The sequence below is a fragment of the Lithobates pipiens genome, unplaced genomic scaffold (genome assembly GCF_037356315.1).
Source record: "Lithobates pipiens isolate NorthernLeopardFrog02 unplaced genomic scaffold, aLitPip1_a1.2 Scaffold_19, whole genome shotgun sequence".
Taxonomy (NCBI): domain Eukaryota; kingdom Metazoa; phylum Chordata; class Amphibia; order Anura; family Ranidae; genus Lithobates; species Lithobates pipiens.
The window spans coordinates 387,454,175-387,477,343 of NW_027507764.1; the positions used below are offsets into that span (position 1 = coordinate 387,454,175).

Sequence of the window (23,169 nt, forward strand, 5' to 3'; positions counted from 1 at the left end):
ACTGGGAAGTGGCAGTTTCAAATTAGTGCTGTTATGGCATGTGTGGCGATTCTACCCCTGATGTCTCACCTGCCTTTCACTGAAGCTAGTGGAGCTCAGCTCGTACTGGCCATATGTCTGAAAGCCATGTAATCGAAAATGAAGTGGGAGATCAGTTTTCAGATTAGCTGATCCAGCAGTAATCACATCACTAGGTACCTACCCCTTCATGCACATAGAGTAGGGTAGTATTTATTTTGACAAAGGCTAACTATTTAGGCCCTTTTAATACTCAGAAAAATTGTTGACATTTAAAGTGGTTCCTATGGTGGAACATCCAGAATAGGAGGAGCCAGTAATGCCAGCGAAAGACCCAAGAGGAGATTTGAGTCCACTCTGTGCAATGGAATAGGAAAAGAGAAAAAAAAAAGAGAAAAAAAAAATAAAATACGTCACTTTAAAAAGAGGGAGTCCACCCGAAAAAAAAATGATTAAAAGCCAGCAGCTACAAATACTACAGCTGCTGACTTTTAATAAATGGGCACTTGCCTTTCCTGGAGTCCAGTGATGTCAGCAGCCAAGGCCGATCAATTGATCGGCTCTCGGCTGCCATTCTCGGTGAGGGAATCAGGAAGTGAAGTGTTGCGGCTTCACTTCCCGGTTCTCTACTGCGCATGCGAGAGTCACACAGCGCAATGAGAATGCGCCGTGCCGTCTCTGGGACCCGTGTGTCCCAGCAGACAGCGCGGCGGGACAGGAAGAGGCATAGACTTCTGTGGGAGACTATGCCGGAAGTGGGTACAAATACCTGTCTTATACAGGTATCTGCACCCCCCTCACCTCTGAAAGGGGCTAACTATGGCACCGGAGGGGGGGGAGTTCCAATTAGCGGAAGTTCCACTTTAGGGTGGAACTCCGCTTTAAATGCACTCCCCTAGTATAAATTATTTTGTTGTTGGGCTAACAGACTGTATTCTCTGGAGAAAAGAATTGGTATCTCCTAGAGACTACCATTGGTGCTTCAGTCACAAGCCATTTCTTTCAACTTCTTTAGTTTCCAGTACTTTTTTTTACTATATATTGTTCCCTGAAATGAAACTGGTTTATTTTTAGCACTTTGTCGTCTCACTACAACTTGCAGAACTAAAGCCTTATTCACATTTCATATATCATGGTCTCAGCTGGGAAACCTTCCTGTAGTGTTTATTCTCTTATTTCTCTACAATTCAAGGTTCACTGCCTTCTACTGCAGAAGCTGTAGAAAAAGGTGACAGAATAAATATCTAAAGCAAACAACTTAACAAAATGATTCTTTATTCATTGACAGCTGACACTGGGAATCTAACATCGCTCTCCTGATTTTTAAAGATTCTGGTTAAATTACTTGAGGCTCTGCGAACCCTATTTACACAAAAAGACATGCACGGCTTATGATTACACAGGAGGAATGCCAATATGTAAAATGGCTGTGCTTGGCCCAAGTCCAATCCTTCCCTATGAAAGCAATGCGTCACCGATAAATGGTCACAAAATCATCAGGAGCCTTCCGAATGAAACTTTTATGATTCACTTTTGTGCTGCCAAACAAATTAGTCACAAATCACTTTGCAGCTCATCCTAAGCACAGACATCTCTGCCAACAAAGTATTGTGTATTTTGCTGCTGAAATCTTGTTTCACGGGAGTAAAAATGGCAAGGCTGGTGTTTTAGCAGTTCTTTGTTAACTGTCAAATCGGTTGTCTTCAACGGTGATAGATCTCGGTGGATCCGTACCAAACTTAACAATGATGTAACGAACGTCGTACGTCCAGTGTATTGAGTTCTACAAAATAGAAACAAAAAGATGAGTAATTATGAAATGAGCCAAGTTTCCAAAATTCCTAGTTTACAAATACCCAAGTTGACCACACTAAGATGAAACAGCTGCCAAATTACCTTTGCTTAATGGCCTCCTGACAGACCATTGTAGTTAAATGGCTGATCAGAAGCTATGAAGTTCTGAGAAGCCATTTATAAATAACCGCGTTCTCAATCAGTGTAGCTCCGATGGCCAATTACAGTGATCACAAATGTAAACCATACACAACTGGGCCCATCCCTTCCACTCACAGAGTAAGGTGAGGGAAGGAGCATTGGTGCCCGACCATAAGACAAAGAAAGGCAACAGTGACATTTTTGTAGCCAGTGGCGTTGCTAGGTCTACAAAATATCTGGGGCTAGAGCACATAGCAGTGAAGTAAAAAGTCATATTGCTTGGGCATACACATGTATATAATATGTGTGTGTGTGTATAAATATATACATACAGTAATACCTCATATCACGAGTAACGCGATTAACGAGCATTTTGCAATACGAGCTGTTTTTTTTTTTTTTTTTTTTTTAAATCCTGACTCGGTTTGCGAGTGTTGTCTTGCAAAACTAGTAGGATTCAAGCCTCTGCGGTGGGCATTACAGCATTTGGCCGGAGGTGACATTCGGAGCCGTTCGGATGCACTTGGGAAAACTCTGTTCCCAAGTGGTTCCGAGTGGTCTCCGAGTATTTCCGATTATTTCTTGATTCTGCTTGTAATCTAAGGTTCCACTGTAACATTGTGTGCGTGTGTATGTGTGTGCGCGTGTGTGTTAATTGCATCAGGGTCCCCCAGAGAGCCCCAACCCTTGCATCAGGGTCCCCCAGAGAACCCCAACCCTTGCATCAGAGTAAGTTAAGTTGAAAAAAAAATAAAACAAGTCCATCAAGTCCAACCTATGTGTGTCTATATGTCAGTATTATGTTGTGGTTGTTCAGGCGCTTATCTAATAGTTTTTTTTAAACTATCGATGCCCCCAGCTGAAACCACCGCCTGTGGAAGGGAATTCCACACATCCTTGCCACTCTAACCATAAAGAACCCTCTACGCAGTTTAAGGTTAAACATCTTTTCTTCTCATTTTAATGAGTGGCTACGTGTCTTATTAAACTCCCTTGCGTGAAAACCTTGTATCCCTATTGTGGGATCACCAGTATGGTATTTGTAAATTTAAATCATATCCCCTCTCACATGTCTTCTCCAGAGAGAATAAGTTTAGTGCAAACTTTCTTCATAACTTATATCCTCCAGTCCCTTTATTAGCTTTGTTACCCTTCTCTGTACTCGCCCCATTTCCAGTACATCCTTCCTGGGAACTGGCACCCAGAACTGGAGGTGAGGCTGGACCAGAGTCTTGTAGAGTGGGAGAATTATTGCTTTATCTTTGAGTTAATCCCCTTTTTAATGAATGCCAATATTCTGTTTGCTTTGTTAGGCTCAGCAATGCCAAGCTGCTGCTATCATCTACTAGGACCCCCAGGGTCCTTTTCCATCCTAGATTCCCCCATAGGTTCTCCCCCTAGTAAGTAGATTGCATTCATATTTTTGCAACCCAAATGCATTATTTTAAATTTTTTCCATATTAAACCTCATTTGCCATGTAGTTGCCCACCCCAATTTGTTCTATCCTGCGGAGAAGTTATTGCCCTGCTTAGCTTAGTATCGTCCACAAATACAGAGATCGAACTGTTCGACCCCATCCTCCAGGTCGTTTATGAACAAATTAAATAGGATTGGTCCCAGCACAGAACCCTGGGGGACCCCATTGCCCACCCCCGACCATTCTGAGTACTCCCCATTTATCACCACCCTCTGAACTCACCCTTGCAGCCAGTTTTCAATCCATGTACTCACCCTATGGTCCATGCCAACGGACCATACTTCGTACAGTAAACATTTATGGGGAACTGTGTCAAATGGTTTTGCAAAATCCAGATACACAACGTCTACGGGCCTTTATCTAGATGGCAGCTCACCTTCTCATAGAAGGTTAATAGATTGGTTTGGCAAGAACGATTCTTCATGAATCCATGCTGATTACTGCCAATGATACAGTTTTCATGACTAAAATCTTGTATATAGTCCCTTATCATCCCCTCCAAGAGCTTGCATGCTATTGATGTTAGGCTAACTGGTCAGTAATTACCAGGGATGTATTTTGGCCCTTTTTTAAATATTGGTGCTACATTGGGTTTTCTCCAATCAGCTGGTACCATTGCAGTCAGTAGACTGGCAGTAAAAATTAGGAACAATGGTCTGGCAATTACTTGACTGAGTTCCCTAAGGACCCTCGGGTGCAAGCCATCTGGTCCTGGTGACTTATTAACGTTAAGTTTTCCAAGTCTATTTCTGATTCTGTCCTCTGTTAGCTATGAGGGTGCTTCCTGCGATGTGTCATGAGAATAAACACTGCAGTTTTTGTTACTGAAGCCACCCCGATTCCCTCATGAAGACTAAGGATAAGAATAAATTCAATACCTTCACCATCTCCCCATACTTTGTAACCAGATTTCCTTCCTCATTCTTTATGGGGCCAATATGGTTTGCCCTTCCTTTTTTTCTGTTTATATACTTTTTTTTTTATATATATTTTTTTTTTTGCTCTCCTCTGCTATGTGTCTTTCGTATTCTATCTTAGCCGCCCCAATTGCACTCTTTCTTGTTGCATTCTTTGTAAAGTTTTAATGCCGATGATGATCCCTCAGCCTTGCATTTTTTGAAGGTCTTCTCCTTTGCTTTTATATGCATTTTTACATTAGAGTTAAGCCATCCGGGGACTTTTGTTCGCTCTATTAAATTTATTTCCCAATGGGATGCACTGGCTCATGCCCTTATTTAATATACTCTTAAAGCAAACCCATCTCTCATCAGGGTCCCCAGAGAGCCTCCCCCTTACATTAAAATGCAAATCAATTTATAACTCTTGCGAAAATGCATTTTCTGGATTTTTTTTTTTTGCTGTTACTCTGTTTCTCACTGTTAAAATAAATCTACCATTAAAATTATAGACTGATCATTTGTCAGTGGGCAAACATCCAAAATCAGCAAGGGTTCAAATACTTTTTTCCCACACTAGAGGCGATTCAGTTCGCATTGTGCGCTATATAAGTATTTCATTCATTCATTCATTCAACACAAGCCATAATAAAAAAAACTGATTCAAACGCGCCTTCCTCTGTCCAAAGTAGAGTCCAGCTATAGGTTGGGTTGAAACAAAAATTTAGAAAGACATGGGGTGGGACTTTGCATGTGCCTCGGTGGAGTGTGAATAATAATTTATAACAGTCTTTTTAAAAAAGATGTACAAATACTTTATTTACCATCCTTAGATGGGAATATTTAAAACATTGCAATCTGAAAGAGTACAGTTTACCGTTTGGTTGATCCAGGTTGTGCGAGTCTTAGTACAGAATATCAAAAGGTGTGGCCTACGCGTTTTGCGGGAACCCCGCTTCGTCAGGGCCTTTTAGAATGGCACAAAGAGCATGTAAGTGTTAAAGATCTCCTAAAGATACAAAATCGCGAAATTAGCTATATAATAAAATGATGTTAGGTAAAACGTTAATGGTGCCTATGTAAAAAACAGAACTCCTACACGTTGTAGGGTATTTTATAATTACCCTTTGGTACAAAATACTGATATAACATCATAAAGACATTCTTTTTTAAGAAAGATGCAGTTACAAGTCATGTTTATTTATGTCCAGCGGTGTCCTGTCGACACAGGAATATTACATATAAAGACAAGGAGAGAAAACGATGCATATTCAAGTTTTTCATATACGATTTCATATATAATATTATTGATACTAAATATATTTGTTTGTAGCTCACCTTTAGGTTGGGTGTGTGGCATGTCGGACTGGGAGGGACAGTAAGCCTGTGGAGCTCGTTGGCATACCCCGCTGAGAAAAGCACAGGGCGGACCCCTCTGTGAATAAAATAATATAATATGGTATAGTGCAGTATGATGGTGAGGCTGTGAATGTTTGAAGTAAACCGTGTGGGAAGGGGAAGGGAGTGTAGGGAGTGATGGGAAGTGGTAAAAAAGCAAAAGGAGGGGGAGGGGAAAAAAAAAAAAAAAAAAGGTGGGGATGGGAGAAGGGGGTTGAAAAAATAAAATAAAAAAAGAAAGTGAGAGGAAGGATAGAGAGGAAAACTTCTTTCTGCCCCCTCCCCCCATCTCCTTTATGCCTTTTCTTCACCTTTATTCAATCCCCTCTCTCTGCTTTCCCCCCCTCCCCTCTTCTTAACATCCTTTTCACTTTTCCTCTCTACCCTCCCTCTCACTTTCTTTTTTTTTGTTCAGTGTTTTCAACCCCCTCCCCCCCCCCCCCTTTTGCCATTTAACCATTTCTCATCACTCCCTTGCCCTTCCCACACAGTTCACATCAAGTTCACACCCTTCTCCCCTACTCTCACTAACACTCAGCTTCATTAACCACTTTAAGACCGGACCATTTTGCTGGTAAATGACCAGAGGTCTTTTTACACTTTGGCACTGCGCTGCTTTAACTGGTAATTGCGCGGTCATGCAATGTTGTACCCAAACAAAATTTGCGTCCTTTTCTTCCCACAAATAGAGCTTTCTTTTGATGGTATTTGATTGCCTCTGCGATTTTTATTTTTTGCGATATAAACGTAAAAAGACCGCAAATTTTGAAAAAAAATGATATTTTCTACTTTTTGTTATTAGAAAAATCCAATAAACTCAATTTTAGTCATACATTTAGGCCAAAATGTATTCAGCCACATGTCTTTGGTAAAAAAAAAGTCAATAATTGTATATTTATTGGTTTGCGCAAAAGTTGTCACATCTACAAACTAAGGTACGTTTTCTGGAATTTACGCAGCTTTTAGTTTACGACTGCCTATCTCATTTCTTGAGGTGCTAAAATGGCAGGGCAGTACAAAACCCCCCCAAATGACCCCATTTTGGAAAGTAGACCCCCTAAGGAAATTGATAAGAGGCATGTTGAGCCCATTGAATATTTTATTTTTTTGCCTCAAGCGATTGAATAATGACAAAAAAAAAATTTTTTTTTTTTTTTTACACAAAGTTGTCACTAAATGATATATTGCTCACACATGCTATGGGCGTATGTGAAATGACACCCCAAAATAAATTCTGCTGCTTCTCCTGAGTACGGGGATACCACATATGTGGGACTTTTTGGGAGCCTAGCCGCGTACGGGGCCCCGAAAACCAAGCACCGCCTTCAGGCTTTCTAAGGGCGTAAATTTTTGAGTTCACTTCTCACTACCTATTACAGTTTTGAAGGCCATAAAATGCCAAGATGGCACAAAACCCCCACAAATGACCCCATTTTAGAAAGTAGACACCCCAAGCTATTTGCTGAGAGGCATGTTGAGTTCATGGAATATTTTATATTTTGCCACAAGTTGCGGGAAAATTACAAACTTTTTTTTTTTTTTTTTTTTTTTCACAAAGTTGTCACTAAATGATATATTGCTCACACATGCCATGGGCATATGTGAAATGACACCCCAAAATAAATTCTGCTGCTTCTCCTGAGTACGGGGATACCACATATGTGGGACTTTTTGGGAGCCTAGCCGCGTACGGGGCCCCGAAAACCAAGCACCGCCTTCAGGCTTTCTAAGGGCGTAAATATTTGACTTCACTCCTCACTACCTATTACAGTTTTGAAGGCCATAAAATGCCAAGATGGCACAAAACCCCCACAAATGACCCCATTTTAGAAAGTAGACACCCCAAGCTATTTGCTGAGAGGCATGTTGAGTCCATGGAATATTTTATATTTTGCCACAAGTTGCGGGAAAATTACAAACTTTTTTTTTTTTTTTTTTTTTTTCACAAAGTTGTCACTAAATGATATATTGCTCACGCATGCCATGGGCATATGTGAAATGACACCCCAAAATAAATTCTGCTGCTTCTCCTGAGTACGGGGATACCACATATGTGGGACTTTTTGGGAGCCTAGCCGCGTACGGGGCCCCGAAAACCAAGCACCGCCTTCAGGCTTTCTAAGGGCGTTACAGTTTTGAAGGCCATAAAATGCCAAGATGGCACAAACCCCCCCCAAATGACCCCATTTTGGAAAGTAGACACCCCTAAATTTAGGGGTACACTAGTGAGACTAGGTAATAAATGGCGGGTGCCCTGAAACTATAAAAAAATAACTAACCAACCAGCGTCACCTGTAACAGTTATATGGTGATCACTGGTGAAAGGGTTAACTAGGGGGCAATCAGGGGGCTTTATGCGGTAGTATATGGGGGTCCCTGGCGCTATAAAAAGCTGCGGCGAACCTAAATACCTACTTGCCTAACTAGCGTCACCTGTGACACTAATACAGCGATCAGAAAAACGATCGCTTATTAGGCTGGGTTCACACTGGAGCGATGCGGGAACGCCACGAATGCGCGGCGGGTTCCCGCATCGCATGCCTCCCGGCGGCAGTTCACACTGCCCTATGCGAACTGCTGGGAGTGTCAGTGAAATGTTACTGACACCCCCAGATCAGTTCGCATATCGCAGTGCGATCTGAAAACTCGGATCGCATGGTGTGAACACCCATGCGATCCGATTCTGCTGCGGGCCAAAAAAAGGGTCCCGTGCGAATTTGCGGCGGGTGCGGCGGGTGTGGCGGGTGCGGCGAATGGCTGAACTCGAATCGCACAGAGATCGGATGTGATTTGCACTGCAGTGCGGTGCGAATCACATCCGTTCTCATAAACCGCTGCAATGTGACCCCAGCCTTAGTGACACTGGCGACGGGGGGTGATCACGGGGTTAAACCTTTATTGGGGGGGTTAGGGGGGTACCTTAGAACTAAAGGGGGCTAACCCTAACTGCCCTAACAGTTATTAGTCACAAATGACACCCGCCGGGTGATCAGGGGGTTAAACCTTTATTAGGTAATAAATGGCGGGTGCCCTGAAACTATAAAAAAATAACTAACCAACCAGCGTCACCTGTAACAGTTATATGGTGATCACTGGTGAAAGGGTTAACTAGGGGGCAATCAGGGGGCTTTATGCGGTAGTATATGGGGGTCCCTGGCGCTATAAAAAGCTGCGGCGAACCTAAATACCTACCTGCCTAACTAGCGTCACCTGTGACACTAATACGGCGATCAGAAAAATGATCGCTTATTAGGCTGGGTTCACACTGGAGCGATGCGGAAACGCCGCGAATCCGCGGCGGGTTCCCGCATCGCATGCCTCCCGGCGGCAGTTCACACTGCCCTATGCGAACTGCTGGGAGTGTCAGTGAAATGTTACTGACACCCCCAGATCAGTTCGCATATCGCAGTGCGATCTGCAAACTCGGATCGCATGGTGTGAACACCCATGCGATCCGATTCTGCTGCGGGCCAAAAAAAGGGTCCCGTGCGAATTTGCGGCGGGTGCGGCGGGTGTGGCGGGTGCGGCGGGTGCGGCGAATGGCTGAACTCGAATCGCACAGAGATCGGATGTGATTTGCACTGCAGTGCGGTGCGAATCACATTCGTTCTCATAAACCGCTGCAATGTGAACCCAGCCTTAGTGACACTGGCGACGGGGGGTGATCACGGGGTTAAACCTTTATTGGGGGGGTTAGGGGGGTACATTAGAACTAAAGGGGGCTAACTCTAACTGCCCTAACAGTTATTACAGTCACAAATGACACCAATGCAAAAAAAAAAAAAAAAAAAAAAAAAATGACATTGGTGTCACTGTGACTGGGGGGCAGGGGTAATTGGGGGGGTGATCGGGGGGTAAAGGGGGGGTGTGAGTGTGCCTGGCATGTTCTACTGTGTGTGTAGAGTGTTGGTGCAACTCACCGATCCGCTCTCCTCCGTGTCGGAACGGAAAATACCGACACGGAGGAGAGAATACATCACTTCCTCTCCTGTGTTTACATTACAGGAGAGGAAGTGATGTCACGGGGGATTTCCATTCGTCGAGAGCGATCGCGAGGTGGTGGCCATGAATGAATGGCCGTCCCCTCATCCCTGATCTCTCCCGAACGAATGCCGACCGCCGCAGGCACCGGGGGGGGGCCCGATCGGGCCCCCCACCCGCGGGCAGGCATGGACTTATATATACGCCAATATGCCTGCCCGTGCCATTCTGCCGACGTATATCGTCGTGCGGCGGTCGGCAAGTGGTTAACATTCACAGCCTCACCATCATACTGTACTATACCATATTATATGATTTTTATACGCAGATGGGTAAAATATCCATCATTTTCTCTCCTTGTCTTTTATATGGAATAGTCTGGTATGCATAGGACACCGCAGGACAAATAAACATGACTTGTAACTGCATCTTTGTTAAAAAGAATATCTTCATGTTGTTATATCAGTATTTTTTTTATCAAAGGGTAATTACAAAATACCCTATAACTGTGTAGGCGTTTTCTATGTTTTTTACATATGCATCATTAACATTTTAACATCATTTTATGATATAGCTAATTTCACAATTTTGTACGTTTAACCACTTAACAACCGCCCATTGCCGATTAACGGCATCAGGGCGGTTGTTTAACTCTAAGAGGCCGTTAATTAACGGCCTCCTAGAATTCTGCTCTCGCGCGCCCCCTGGGGCGCGCACACGAGAGCATCCGTGACCGCTGGGTCCAGTGGACCCGGCGCATCACGAATCACGGTAAACGGCCGCTCATCGCGGCCGTTTACCACGTGATCGCTCCGTCAAATGACGGAGTGATCACTTGTAAACAAGCCGGCGTCATGTTATGACGCCGGTTCCTCCCTCCCCCTCTCTGTACCGATCGGTACAGCGGAGGGGGAAGAGATCGGTGTCAGCAGCGATGTGGGCTGCATCTGCAGTGCCCACATCGCTGCTCACCGAAAATTAACCCCTCAAATCCCTGCAAATACTCTGCATTACTCTGCAATTCCCTGCAAATACTCTGCATTACTCTGCAATTCCCTGCAAATACTCTGCATTACTCTGCAATTCCCTGCAAATACTCTGCATTACTCTGCAATTCCCTGCAATTCCCTGCAAATACTCTGCATTACTCTGCAATTCCCTGCAAATACTCTGCATTACTCTGCAATTCCCTGCAAATACTCTGCATTGCCCTGCAACACTCCGCATTGCCCTGCAACACTCCGCATTGCCCTGCAACACTCCGCAATGCCCTGCAACACTCCGCAATGCCCTGCAACACTCCGCAATGCCCTGCAACACTCCGCAATGCCCTGCAACACTCCGCAATGCCCTGCAACACTCCGCAATGCCCTGCAACACTCCGCAATGCCCTGCAACACTCCGCAACGCTCTGCAATACCCTGCAACACTCTGCAACACCCGCCAATACCCTGCAACACTCTGCAATGCTCTGCAACCCCCGCCGATACCCTGCAACACTCTGCAATGCTCTGCAACCCCCGCCGATACCCTGCAACACTCTGCAATGCTCTGCAACCCCCGCCGATACCCTGCAACACTCTGCAATGCTCTGCAACACCCGCCAATACCCTGCAACACTCTGCAATGCTCTGCAACACCCGCCAATACCCTGCAATGCTCTGCAACGCAGTACTCTGCAACACCATGCTCTGAGATACCCAGCCATAGTCGGTGATACCCTGCAATACCCAGCCATAGACATCTCCCGCCGCCCTCCGCCCTCCGGTGCTTCTACCGAATCGCTAATACGATCAAAGCCAGAATCTTTTTTTTTTTCAGGCTTCCCAGCTTAGAGGTGAGATGTGGGTCTTATTGACCCCACATCTCACTGTAAAGAGGACCTGTCATGCCATATTCCTATTACAAGGGATGTTTACATTCCTTGTAATAGGAATAAAAGTGATCAAAAAAATTATTTTTGGGGAAAAAAATGTCAAACTAAAATAAATAAAGTAAAATGAACAATAAAAAAAAAAATGTTTTTTTTAAAGCGCCCCTGTCCCCATGTGCTCGCATGCAGAAGCGAACGCATGCGTAAGTCCCGCCCACATATGAAAACGGTGTTCAAACCACACATGTGAGGTATCGCTGCGAACGTTAGAGCGAGAGAAATAATTCTAGCCCTAGACCTCCTCTGTAACTCAAAACATATAACCAGTAAAAAAAATGTAAATCGTCGCCTATGGGGATTTTTAAGTAGCGACGTTTGCCGCCATTCCACGAGCGTGTGCAATTTTGAAGAGTGACATATTAGGTATCTATTTACTCAGCGTAACTTCATCTTTCACATTATGCAAAAATTGGGCTAACTTTACTGTGTTTTTTTTTTTTTAAGCACAAAACAGTTTTTTTTCCAAAAAAAAGCATTCGAAAAATTACTGCGCAAATACCGTGCGAGATAAAAAGTTGCAAAGACCACCATTGTATTCTCCAGGGTGTTTGCTAAAAAAACATATATAATGTTTTGGAGTTCTATGTAATTTTCTAGCAAATAAATGATGATTTTTACATGTAGGAGAGAAATGTCAGAATTGTCCTGGGTGCTCCAGAACGCCTGATGGCGCTCCCTGCATGTTGGGCCTCTGTATGTGGCCACGCTGTGTAAAAGTCTCACACATGTGGTATCACCATACTCGGGAGTAATAGCAGAATGTGTTTTGGGGTGTAATTTGTGGTATGCATATGCTGTGTGTGAGAAATAACCTGATAATATGACAATTTTGTGAAAAAAAAAAAAAAGTAAAAAGAATCTTGATTTTGCAAAGAATTGTGGGAAAAAATGACAACTTCAAAAAACTCATCATGCCTCTTACTAAATACCTTGGAATGTCTTCTTTCCAAAAAGGGGTCATTTGGGGGGTATTTGTACTTTTCTGGCATGTTAGGGTCTCAAGAATTGAAATAGGCCGTCAGTCCTTCAGGTGTGATCAATTTTCAGATATTGGCACCATAGCTTGTGGACTCTATAACTTTCACAAAGACCAAATAATATCCACCAATTTGTACTTATTTTTACCAAAGATATGTAGTAGTATAAATTTTGGCCAAAATTTATGAAGAAAAAATTTCTAATCTGCTAAATTTTCTAACAGAAACAAAGAAAAATTCGTTTTTTTACAGAATTTTCTGTATTTTTTCTTTTATAGCACAAAAAAAAAAAAACCCAGCGGTGATTAAATACCACCAAAAGAAAGCTCTATTTGTGTGAAAAAAAGGACAAAAATTTCATATAGGTCCAGTGTTGCATGACTGAGTAATTGTCATTCAAAATGCGAGAGCACCGAAAGCTGAAAATTGGTCTGGTTATTAAGGGTGTTTAAGTGCCCAGTGGTCAAGTGGTTAAGACATCCTTATTATTTACATGCTGTTTGTGCCATGTTAAAAGGCCCTGACAAAGTGGGTTCCCGCAAAACGTGTAGGCCACACCTTTGATATTCTATACCAGGACTCGCTCAACAGGGATCAACCAAACAGTAAACTGTACTCTTTCAGATTGAAATGTTTTAAATTGACCGATACAACAAGCAACTGTACTTAAAAGAACAAGAAACTCGAATCTGCCTTTAACAACTGCTATCAGACTTTTCAATCCTTTCCGACTGCCATCAATAACTCTAAACTTGAAAAAGCCTGTCTTGATCTAGATCTTTTTCTGACCGATTCAGCAGATAAGCTCATAAGCAAACGCCAGCATATTCAATATCTTAAGGCAAAGGTCTTAAGGTCTCCTACCCGATACACCCATGGCTAGACTCTTAAAGAATTCACAACATAACCGGACACCTATCAGATTGAAAATATCTAGAAAAGCACATACTAGTAACCCAGTAAAGATTTTAGAGATCTTTCATTCCAATTTGGCTAAAATTATATTCCTCATTTCCGAATTTTGATGAAACCAAAGCAGATACTCTGTTTTCCACTATCACGCTTCCTAACCTTGATCAACAGCAGCGAGATCTCCTTGAAAGCCCAATCACTGATACAGAAGTTTCAAATGCAATACAATCCTTAAAATTACGTAAGAGACCAGGCCCGGATGGATTTTCGGCAGCCTACTATAAACAATTTTAATATATCTTAACACCTGTTTTAACCAAGGCCTTCAACTCGATCCTTAAGTGACAATCGCTTAGAACGGAGACACTCACCTCAATTATAGCAATGATCCCCAAACCACATTCTGACTCTACTTCCTGGACTAACTATCTTCCAATATCCCTCCTCAATCTAGATATAAGATTAATAGCTAAAATCATGGCCACCAGATTGACCAATACCATAGGCCATCTAATTCCTAAAGACCAAACAGGCTTTATGCCAAATCGCCAGGCAGGGGATAATATTATACAAACACTCCTACTTATCCATGCTGCTAAAACCAGACGAATCCCAGCTTGCCTTGTATCCTTGGATATAAGGCAAGCATTTGACTGTCACATGGCCATATATGGAATATATCCTTCAAAAATAGGGTTTTGGTAGCCATTTCTTGACCTGGGTCTCCTCTTTATACAATAATCCTAGAGCATATATTAAATACGCTGGCTATAAGTCAACAATGTTCGATATCAGAAGAGGCACTAGACAAGGTTGTCCCCTTTCCCCATTTCCCTATTAATTGAACCTTTGGCACAACCAATTAGAAATAATCTTGATATTAAAAAAGGTATCGAATTAGGTGGTCACCATCATATTCTTGTCACACCCCCATATATCTAGCCCCAACTTACGCCTTACACTAGAAAACTTCGCCCAAATCTCAGGATTATGTGTCAACGCAACAAAGTCAAATTCGTTAAATATTTCCCTATCACAACCTGAACTTCAACAAGCAAAAACTTCTTTACCTTTTACTTGAGTTTCAACACAACTCTCATACTTAGGAATACAAATTACGATCTCCCTTAAGGATATTTTTGTGGCTAATTACTTACCTCTTCTGAAACAAAATTACTGGCCTCATGAAGCAATGGGCTTCTCTTCCATTGTCATGGTTGGGAAGGATTAACACTATAAAGATGTCAATATTGCCAAAATTCCCGAAATTCCCGCCATCCCTTTTTTCGGACCAGCTACCAAAACAGAGTCTGACTTCCGGAAGGGAGCGGTGGCAGACAGATATACCCTTAGAGCCCAGACCATGTCCAGGGAATGGAGGGCCACCACCTTAGGATGTGTCGGTTTAGGACACAGCGATGGTAACACAATGTCTTCATTGATGTGAAAAGTCAAAATAACCTTTGGTAGAAAAGAAGGTTGCGGACGCAACACCAACTTATCCTTGTGGATAAAAAGATAGGATGACTTGCAAGACAAGGCCGCCAGTTCCGAAACCCTCCTGGCCGATGTAATGGCCACCAGGAAGACCACTTTCTGAGAAAGTCAACAAGGGAATTTCCCTGATTTTCTCAAACGCCGGTTTCTGAAGCACCGATAGCACCAGGTTCAGATCCCATGGGGGCAAGGGTGGACGCACCGGAGGGACTACATGCCGGACCCCTTATACAAAAGGTGCTCACTAGAGAGTGAGACGCTAGGGGTCGTTGGAAAAAAGACAGCCAAGTCTGATATCTGTCCTTAATGGTGCTTTAAGCCAGTTTCTGGTCTACTCCTCGCTGTAGGAACAGCAGGATCCTAGAAACGGAATAGGTGCATGGACGCCACCCCATCTCCCCACACATGGAGATATAAGCCTTCCATGTGCGATGGTATATCTTCCGAGAAGAAGATTTCTGTGTCCTCAACATAGTCTAAATCACTGAGTCAGACAGGCCTTGGTTCCTTAGCACCTGGTTCTCAACAGCCATGCCGTTAAAACCAGCGATGGTAAAGCAGGATGGAGAATCGGACCTTGAGACAGAAGGTCTTCTCGCATTGGTAGCCACCAGGGAGGATCTGTAACCAGGCGTACTAGGTCAGTGTACTAGGGATGCCAAGGCCAATCTGGAGCAATCAATATCACTGGAATCCCCTAGGCCTCCACTCTGCGAAGCAGATGTGGTAGCAGTTTTAGCGTAGGAAAGGCGTAGATCAGTCGGTACTGAGCCCATGGAGCCACCAGCGCAACTGACGCGTCTGCCCAAGGATTTCTTGTCCTGGATACGAACCTCGGCACCTTCCAATTGAGCCAAGAGGCCAGGAGATCCACGTCTGGTGTGCCCCACTGCAGAAGCCTGAACACCTCCGGATGCAACAACCATTCTCCTGGGTCCAGCATCTGGTGACTTAGATAGTCTGCCTGACAGTTTTCTATTCCCGGGATGTAAATGGCTGACAGGGCCAGTACATGTCGCTCTGCCCATCGAAGGATGTGAGTGACCTCCCGTGCTGTAGCCAAGCTTCTTGTTCCTCCTTGATAAATGACATATGCCATCGCCGTGGCATTGTCTGACTGGATCCTGATCGGACGCCCTCGTAGTCTCATCAACCATTTGGAGAGGCATAGCCTGTTCGCTCGAAGCTGGAGGGCCATAGTTTGAAGACCCATGCTCTAGCGCATTAACCGGCAACTTGGATTCCTCCCCCGACCAGAGGCCCTTGGTCGACTGTATTCCCAGTACTCCACCCCAGCCGGTCAGGCTGGCATCTGTTGTGATCACTGTCCAATGCAGAGGTAGGAACGACTTCCCAGACCAAAGTGGCGGGGATCTCAGCCACCAGAGCAGGGAGTCCCTGACTGACTGGGTCACCCGAATCTGCCGATTCAAGGATAACTGAGATTTGTCCCATATTGTCAATATCTCCTTCTGAAAGACTCTGGTGTGAAACTGGGCGTATGGTACCACCTATAAGGAGGCCACCATGAGGCCCAGGACTCGCATGAAGAATCGCAGTGATGACCACCTGCGGTTCATCAACAGCTTCACTGTGGCTCAGAGTTTGCAGTTTGTCTGAAGGGAGAAACACTCTCGCTTCCACGGAGTCCAGCAGTAAGCCTAGGCACTCCAGGTGCTGAGTCGGCACAAGCACCGACTTCTTTAGGTTCAACAGCCATCCAAATTCCTGCAGGGCTTACATGGTGATCGCCACATCCTCTTCTAATTCTGAGGCGGAAGCTGCTCTCAGGAGGAGAACGTCTAGGTAACCCACAACTGCGATCCTGCGTTGTCGCCACAATGCCAAAATTGGAGCCAATACCTTGGTAAAGACTCAGGTTGCTGAAGCCAAGCCAAAGAGGAGAGACACAAACTGGTAGTGGGCTTCCCCTACTGCAAATCGCAGAAACCTCTGATGCCTGAGGCATATGGGTATGTGCAGGTACGTGTCCTGGATGTTCAAGGATGCCAGGGAGCCCCCCTGATGGAGTGCAGTGACAACTGAGCGAACCTCCATTCTGAACCTCTGTACTTTGACAAACCATTTGAGGGTTTTCAGGTCCAAGATTGGATGTAACCTTTCCTTTTTGGGGACTACAGATTGGAGTAGAACCCCTGAAACCTGTTTCCGGAACAGGCACCATCACCCCACAGCTTAGCAGGTCCCTTACTGCCCCCAACAGAGCCTTCCGGCGAGCCGGGAGTAAGGGTATACTGGAGGGGAAGAATCCGTTTAGTGTCCAATGAAATCAGTTCGCAGACCCATTGGTCGGACAGCCGAGAGGCCCACCGGGCTGCAAACTCCCGAAGGCGACCCCCCCACCCGACTGAGGGGCGGGGGGCAAACCTTAATGCGGAACCACTTTTGCTCGCTGTCTTGCGAGTCCAGGGACGCTTCTGTCCCTCAGTAATCGCCCTGTCAGACTGGGAGCATTTAGGCGAAGTCCGGGGCAGACAAAAGTATTTTGAGCAGAAAATGAGGGGCCTTGCCTGCGGCGTGGCTCCTTACTCTTCCTGGCCTGTGGGAGCAAGGTGCTCTTCCCACCTGTGACATTTTTAATAATGTCATCAAAAGGCTCCAAACAGCCGCTCACCAAGGGTGGGTAGATCCGTCAAAGCTTTTTTTTTTTTTTTTTTTTTTTTTTTAGATGCCTGGTCCGCAGACCAACATTTTAGCCAAATCAGGCGCCGCAGCACCACTGCTGACACTGAAGCCCTGGAGAGCAAAGGAAGCGTATCCAGGGCCGAGTCACAAATGTACTTAGGGCCCTGCACTAATTGGTCTGCTAGTTCCACTCACACAGGAGTGGCCTGCTGCTTCTCCAATTTGCGGTGCAAAAGTTTTGCCCATTCAGTGTCTGCGACACTAGTGCTGTGGCCAGTACTGGTGGTATTGCTGACCCCACAACCGTAAACAAGGAAGGGGCCACTGCCTCTGCCTTCCTGTCGGTAGGGTCTTTAAAAGCAGAAGTCCCCTCTACCGGGATCGTGGTTACTTTATTTAACCTGGATACTGGGGGGTCCACGACCGGAGGCGCCAACCATTTTTTAAGAAAGCTCTCCTCAGAGGTAATGCACCACCATTCTTTTGGGGACAGAGAAGGTCCGCTGCGGGCTTCCCCATTCCTTGTATATGAACTCATCGAAATAAATAAGATATGGAAACACCTTAGGTGTACGGGCTGGCATAAGGGACCACTACTTCAGTAGAGGATCCTGCTGTATCCTGAATTTTGAAGGTATCACGCACAGCTGTGATAAGTGCTCCAACTAGCGCTTTGTCTTGTGCAGACCCGGACGGGGAATCATCCTCACCGTCTGATCGGTCCTGGTCATCATCATCTGAAGAATCAGAGCAGGGGCCACCAGTTGCTGCGGGGCCCGAGTCTGAGTCAGAGCTCTCCCCGGAGAACGGGGGGCAGGGGCCCGTTTTTTACCACCTTTGCGCCCGCACACCGCCTCCACCCTGGCAACAAATGTTTCAAGGACCGCTGACAAAGTGTCCAAAGGCACTGCACTGTTTGCAGACGAGCCGTTTGCAATTACAGGGAGTTCTGTGTAAGAAACCACAGTTTCTGAAGCCATCCTGACCCACCGTCTGCCACCCTTGGGGACTTAGGACAGGTGCACAATCCCACCCTCCTAGCCTCTGCAGACTGAGGGGCCCCCACCTTAGGACTCACAACCCTGACCAATTGCTTCACCGTTCTGTCCATCCCTGTGTCCAGTGTCAGCTCCAAGGTGTCCAGAGCAAAAAAAACGCGCTGTTCTGAGCAACAGGGTCCAGCACTGAGGATGAAAACTGCTCTGAGCTACAATAAAAAGGCCGCCAGTCGCCCTGTATAAGGGACAATCACAATGAAAATGGCCCCCAACCATGCTTTTCACAGAGACACACAGAAAATGGGCGACAAGCAACTGTACACAGTAAATGAACAGAGATAATGGCAGCAGAACAGCGCTATGGCGACAGCACATGCAGAGCCTCCAGACACCAGCGGAGAGACCACAGACACACAGCGCAGCCCCCAATTCACGGTCTGAGCACCCAGAGGACCCCGGCACAGGTACACACACCGCTCAGCAGCACAGCCATGCAGCATCCCCCGGGGGGGGGGGGGTAGGGACAGGGAGAGAAGAGAGGGACCCCCTAATCGACCTCCCAGGAAATGCGCAGCTGCTCAATCCCGCCGAGGCAGGAAGAGCTGTACTTACCATCTGGACGAGCTGGGGATATCCCAGCACAGACCCACTCCTGAGCAATACGGGGTGGCTCCTGGGCACGGCACACTGTGACAAAGACATTGGTAGTACGGTCAATATGTGTGCCCTGGAGCGATGCGCTCACCTGCCGCCCCTGGGGCCTGAGGGGCATGTCGTAGGAGCATGTAGCTAGGGTCTGCACACGCTCGATGGCCAGGCTGGGATGACTACAAGGATCTAGATTATCCAGCGTGTCACCCAGCCGGCTGTTGAGAGGTCACAGGATCTTAAAATCTTGCGCAAAAGGCAAAAATCCAGAGATTCCCAGGACCGATGGTCCCGCAGGGAGCCTAGGTCCTTCTCCTTCACTAGGCAGAAAAAAAAACTGAGCTGCAGGAAGTAGGCTGAGGGGTTATTACCAGAGGGACCGACCACCCCTTGGCAGAACTGTAAAGTTCTGTTTTTCACATGTATTACATGTTCTGCCTAGTCCTCCCCTGAATGTAGCGTAATAAACCTACAGTCAAGATTATTGGAGCTGTGTCAGTCAATGAACGAAAGATAAACTTCTTCTCCAAACTGTTTTGCTGTAGAAACAAATTACAAGTTTCTAGCACGTTGGTACCTAGTACCAGCTAGAATTGCTAAATTCGTCTACACTTTTTCACCTAATTGCTTTAGAGGATGTGACACGCCAAGTATACATCTCCCCATATGGTGGCAATGTCAAAGAATTCTGGAATTGCTATTCCTCCAGATCCTGCTATGGTACTTTTGAATCTTAAACCTACTACTCTCAACCATACCCAATTTTAATTGTTTATTCAACTTAGTACTGCAGCTAAACAAACGATTGCTAAGGCATGGAAGTCTCAAACCCCAATTGTAGCCGAAGCTAAACACAGAATGAACAAAGCACTCATATACGCTAAGATGACAGCTATTGAAGAAAATAAGATCAAATAAATTTTGCAAGATTTGGCAACCATGGGTTAAACACTACTGCCTCACCGACGTTGACCAATCCTTTTTACTACCACACTAGGTTATACGGCGTATTCAGCAATTAATCGTGCATATCCACCATGAGCCAGGACACCACCCTGGGCAACTTCTTCCATATTTTTTCCCCCCCCCTTTTGTTATTTTCTTTTATATACACATTGTATAAAATAAGGATACTAATTCTAATCAGTTTGACTACTTGATCATCATCTTTATAAATATGCCTATTTACAAAACATATAAAATAAACACAGTTGTAAGATGGTTCTATATATACCATTGTATTGTAAAACATTTTGAATGTATGCTATGTATCCATGCATTATATTCTTCTATTTTCCTTTGCGAAAACTCTATAAATATATTTAACAAGGAAATGTTTTAAATATTCCCATCTACGGATGGTAAATAAAAGTATTTGTACATTTTTAAAAATACTAGTGTTATAAATTATTATTCACACTCCACCGAGGCACATGCAAAGTCCCACCCCATGTCTTTCTAAATTTTGTTTATACCAGGGATGGAGCCTCCGTGTGAGTTATAATTATTTCATGTTTACCCCCACCCTCACTCACCTATAGGTTGGGTTGATTGCCATTTGTTGGCGATTTGGTGAGGGGATCCACTGGACGCCTTCGCTGCCATTGTGCTATTACTGGGTATCCAGTGCATTCCTATACCTTTAAAGAGGGGTGGGCTGCCTCCACGTATACCTGTCCTTAAAGTGTTACTAAACGTACAACAGTAAAATCAGTCTGTATATGCAGCATAGCATGCTTGTTATACTCACTGTGGAACTTAAGGGGTCCTCTGCCTTGTGTAAAAAGACTGTTTTATCCTGTATGCATAGATCCTTCCCTTCCTGCACTGGCTATCTGGGGAAGGCCAGCTAACACGGGCAGAGTAGATGACCTGCACATGCTCAGTTGTGTCTTTTATGCTGGAGAAAACAGTTACTTGTTCTCAGAGATAGCCAGTTCACATGATATGGACATCATACCGGTGGGCATGTATACAGGATGAAGTGGAAATCTCCACCCTCCTGAACTCTCAGTACTGGAGAAACTGTGCTATACAGATCATCCAAAAAGGTATACAGTGGCAGTATTTGCAAGCTGTGGGTACTGGGGGGGGAATGAACTATTTTCATATTACTGGGTTTAGTAACACTTTAATCTATCCATTTTTATATATGTGCTCCAACGTTGTTGTGTTAAGACTGCAGTACTGGGGTGCCGTGACACTGGAGCTTACATATATATTTGCAAATGTGTGCAGCTAAACCCCTTGTTTTGACGTTATTGTTTTGAATCGTTAGATAGGGTTAATTCGGTTTATTGCAGGCTGGCTGATAAGTGATCTGGGAATTGAGTTTTTTTTTTTTTGACATGCGTCTCCCCATCTAAGGTTTATTATGCTGCAATATATTACATTTTTGGTTTTTAGTTTAATATTGCTTTATTAAAGTGGTTGTAAACCTACACCTTTAGGAGATATTTGCCAAAAGACAGGCACCGCTGTCTATGGCGCATTCGCCGTAGACAGCGACGCGCAGGCGATATGCCGCAAGTGGCGGCTCCCGTGCGTATGCGCAGGAGTGACATCATCGCGGCTCCTTCGAATGACAGCGCCGGAGCAGCTAGATCCACCAAGATGGAGGCTCCGTACACAAGGGGACAACGGTGACTTCGCTGGCTCCTGTGTCAGGTAAGTGACACATAATGGACTACTATGCGATGCATAGTAGTCCATTATGCTTTACCTTTGCAGGGAATCAAAGAGGAAGTAAACACATCAGGGTTTACTTCCTCTTTAACCACTTGACCACTGGGCACTTAAACACTCTTAATAACCAGACCAATTTTCAGCTTTCGGTGCTCTCACATTTTGAATGACAATTACTCAGTCATGCAACACTGGACCTATATGAAATTTTTGTCCTTTTTTTCACACAAATGGAGCTTTCTTTTGGTGGTATTTAATCACCGCTGGGTTTTTTATTTTTTGTGCTAAAAAAGAAAAAATACAGAAAATTCTGTAAAAAAATGAATTTTTCTGTGTTTCTGTTATAAAATTTAGCAGATTAGTAATTTTTTCTTCATAAATTTTGGCCAAAATTTATACTACTACATATCTTTGGTAAAAATAAGTACAAATTGGTGGATATTATTTGGTCTTTGTGAAAGTTATAGAGTCCACAAGCTATGGTGCCAATATCTGAAAATTGATCACACCTGAAGTACTGACGGCCTATTTGAATTATTGAGACCCTAACATGCCAGAAAGTTACAAATACCCCCCAAATGACCCCTTTTTGGAAAGAAGACATTCCAAGGTATTTAGTAAGAGGCATGATGAGTTTTTTGAAGTTGTCATTTTTTCCCACAATTCTTTGCAAAATCAAGATTTTTTTTACTTTTTTTTTTTTTTCACAAAATTGTCATATTATCAGTTTATTTCTCACACAGCATATGCATACCACAAATTACACCCCCAAACACATTCTGCTATTACTCCCGAGTACGGCGATACCACATGTGTGAGACTTTTACACAGTGTGGCCACATACAGAGGCCCAACATGCATGGAGCACCATCAGGCGTTCTGGAGCACCCAGGACAATTCTGACATTTCTCTCCTACATGTAAAAATCATAATTTATTTGCTAGAAAATTACATAGAATCCCAAAACATTATATATGTTTTTTTTTTAGCAAACACCCTGGAGAATACAATGGTGGTCGTTGCAACTTTTTATCTCGCACGGTATTTGCGCAGCAATTTTTCGAATGCTTTTTTTTGGAAAAAAAACAGTTTTGTGCTTAAAAAAAAAAAAAAAAAAACACAGTAAAGTTAGCCCAATTTTTGCATAATGTGAAAGATGAAGTTACA

The 23,169-nt window shown here is 44.4% G+C and overlaps 1 protein-coding gene across 5 annotated transcripts in view; it reads right to left on the minus strand.

Annotated features, from left to right (window-relative positions):
- Positions 1-1,276: 1,276 nt before the first annotated feature.
- The window catches only part of TIMM21 (translocase of inner mitochondrial membrane 21), an 83,795-nt gene continuing 61,902 nt past the window's right edge, over positions 1,277-23,169 (minus strand). For 2 of the 5 annotated variants that reach the window (XM_077492373.1, XM_077492372.1), the window contains one exon: positions 1,277-1,801. In XM_077492373.1, the coding sequence (XP_077348499.1) occupies positions 1,597-1,801 (205 nt within the window). In that variant the 3' untranslated portion in view covers positions 1,277-1,596. Of the gene's footprint in view, positions 1,802-5,204; positions 5,337-5,524; positions 5,763-23,169 lie in introns of those variants that run through there. The other 3 variants (XM_077492371.1, XM_077492369.1, XR_013277639.1) reach the window with 2 other exon arrangements.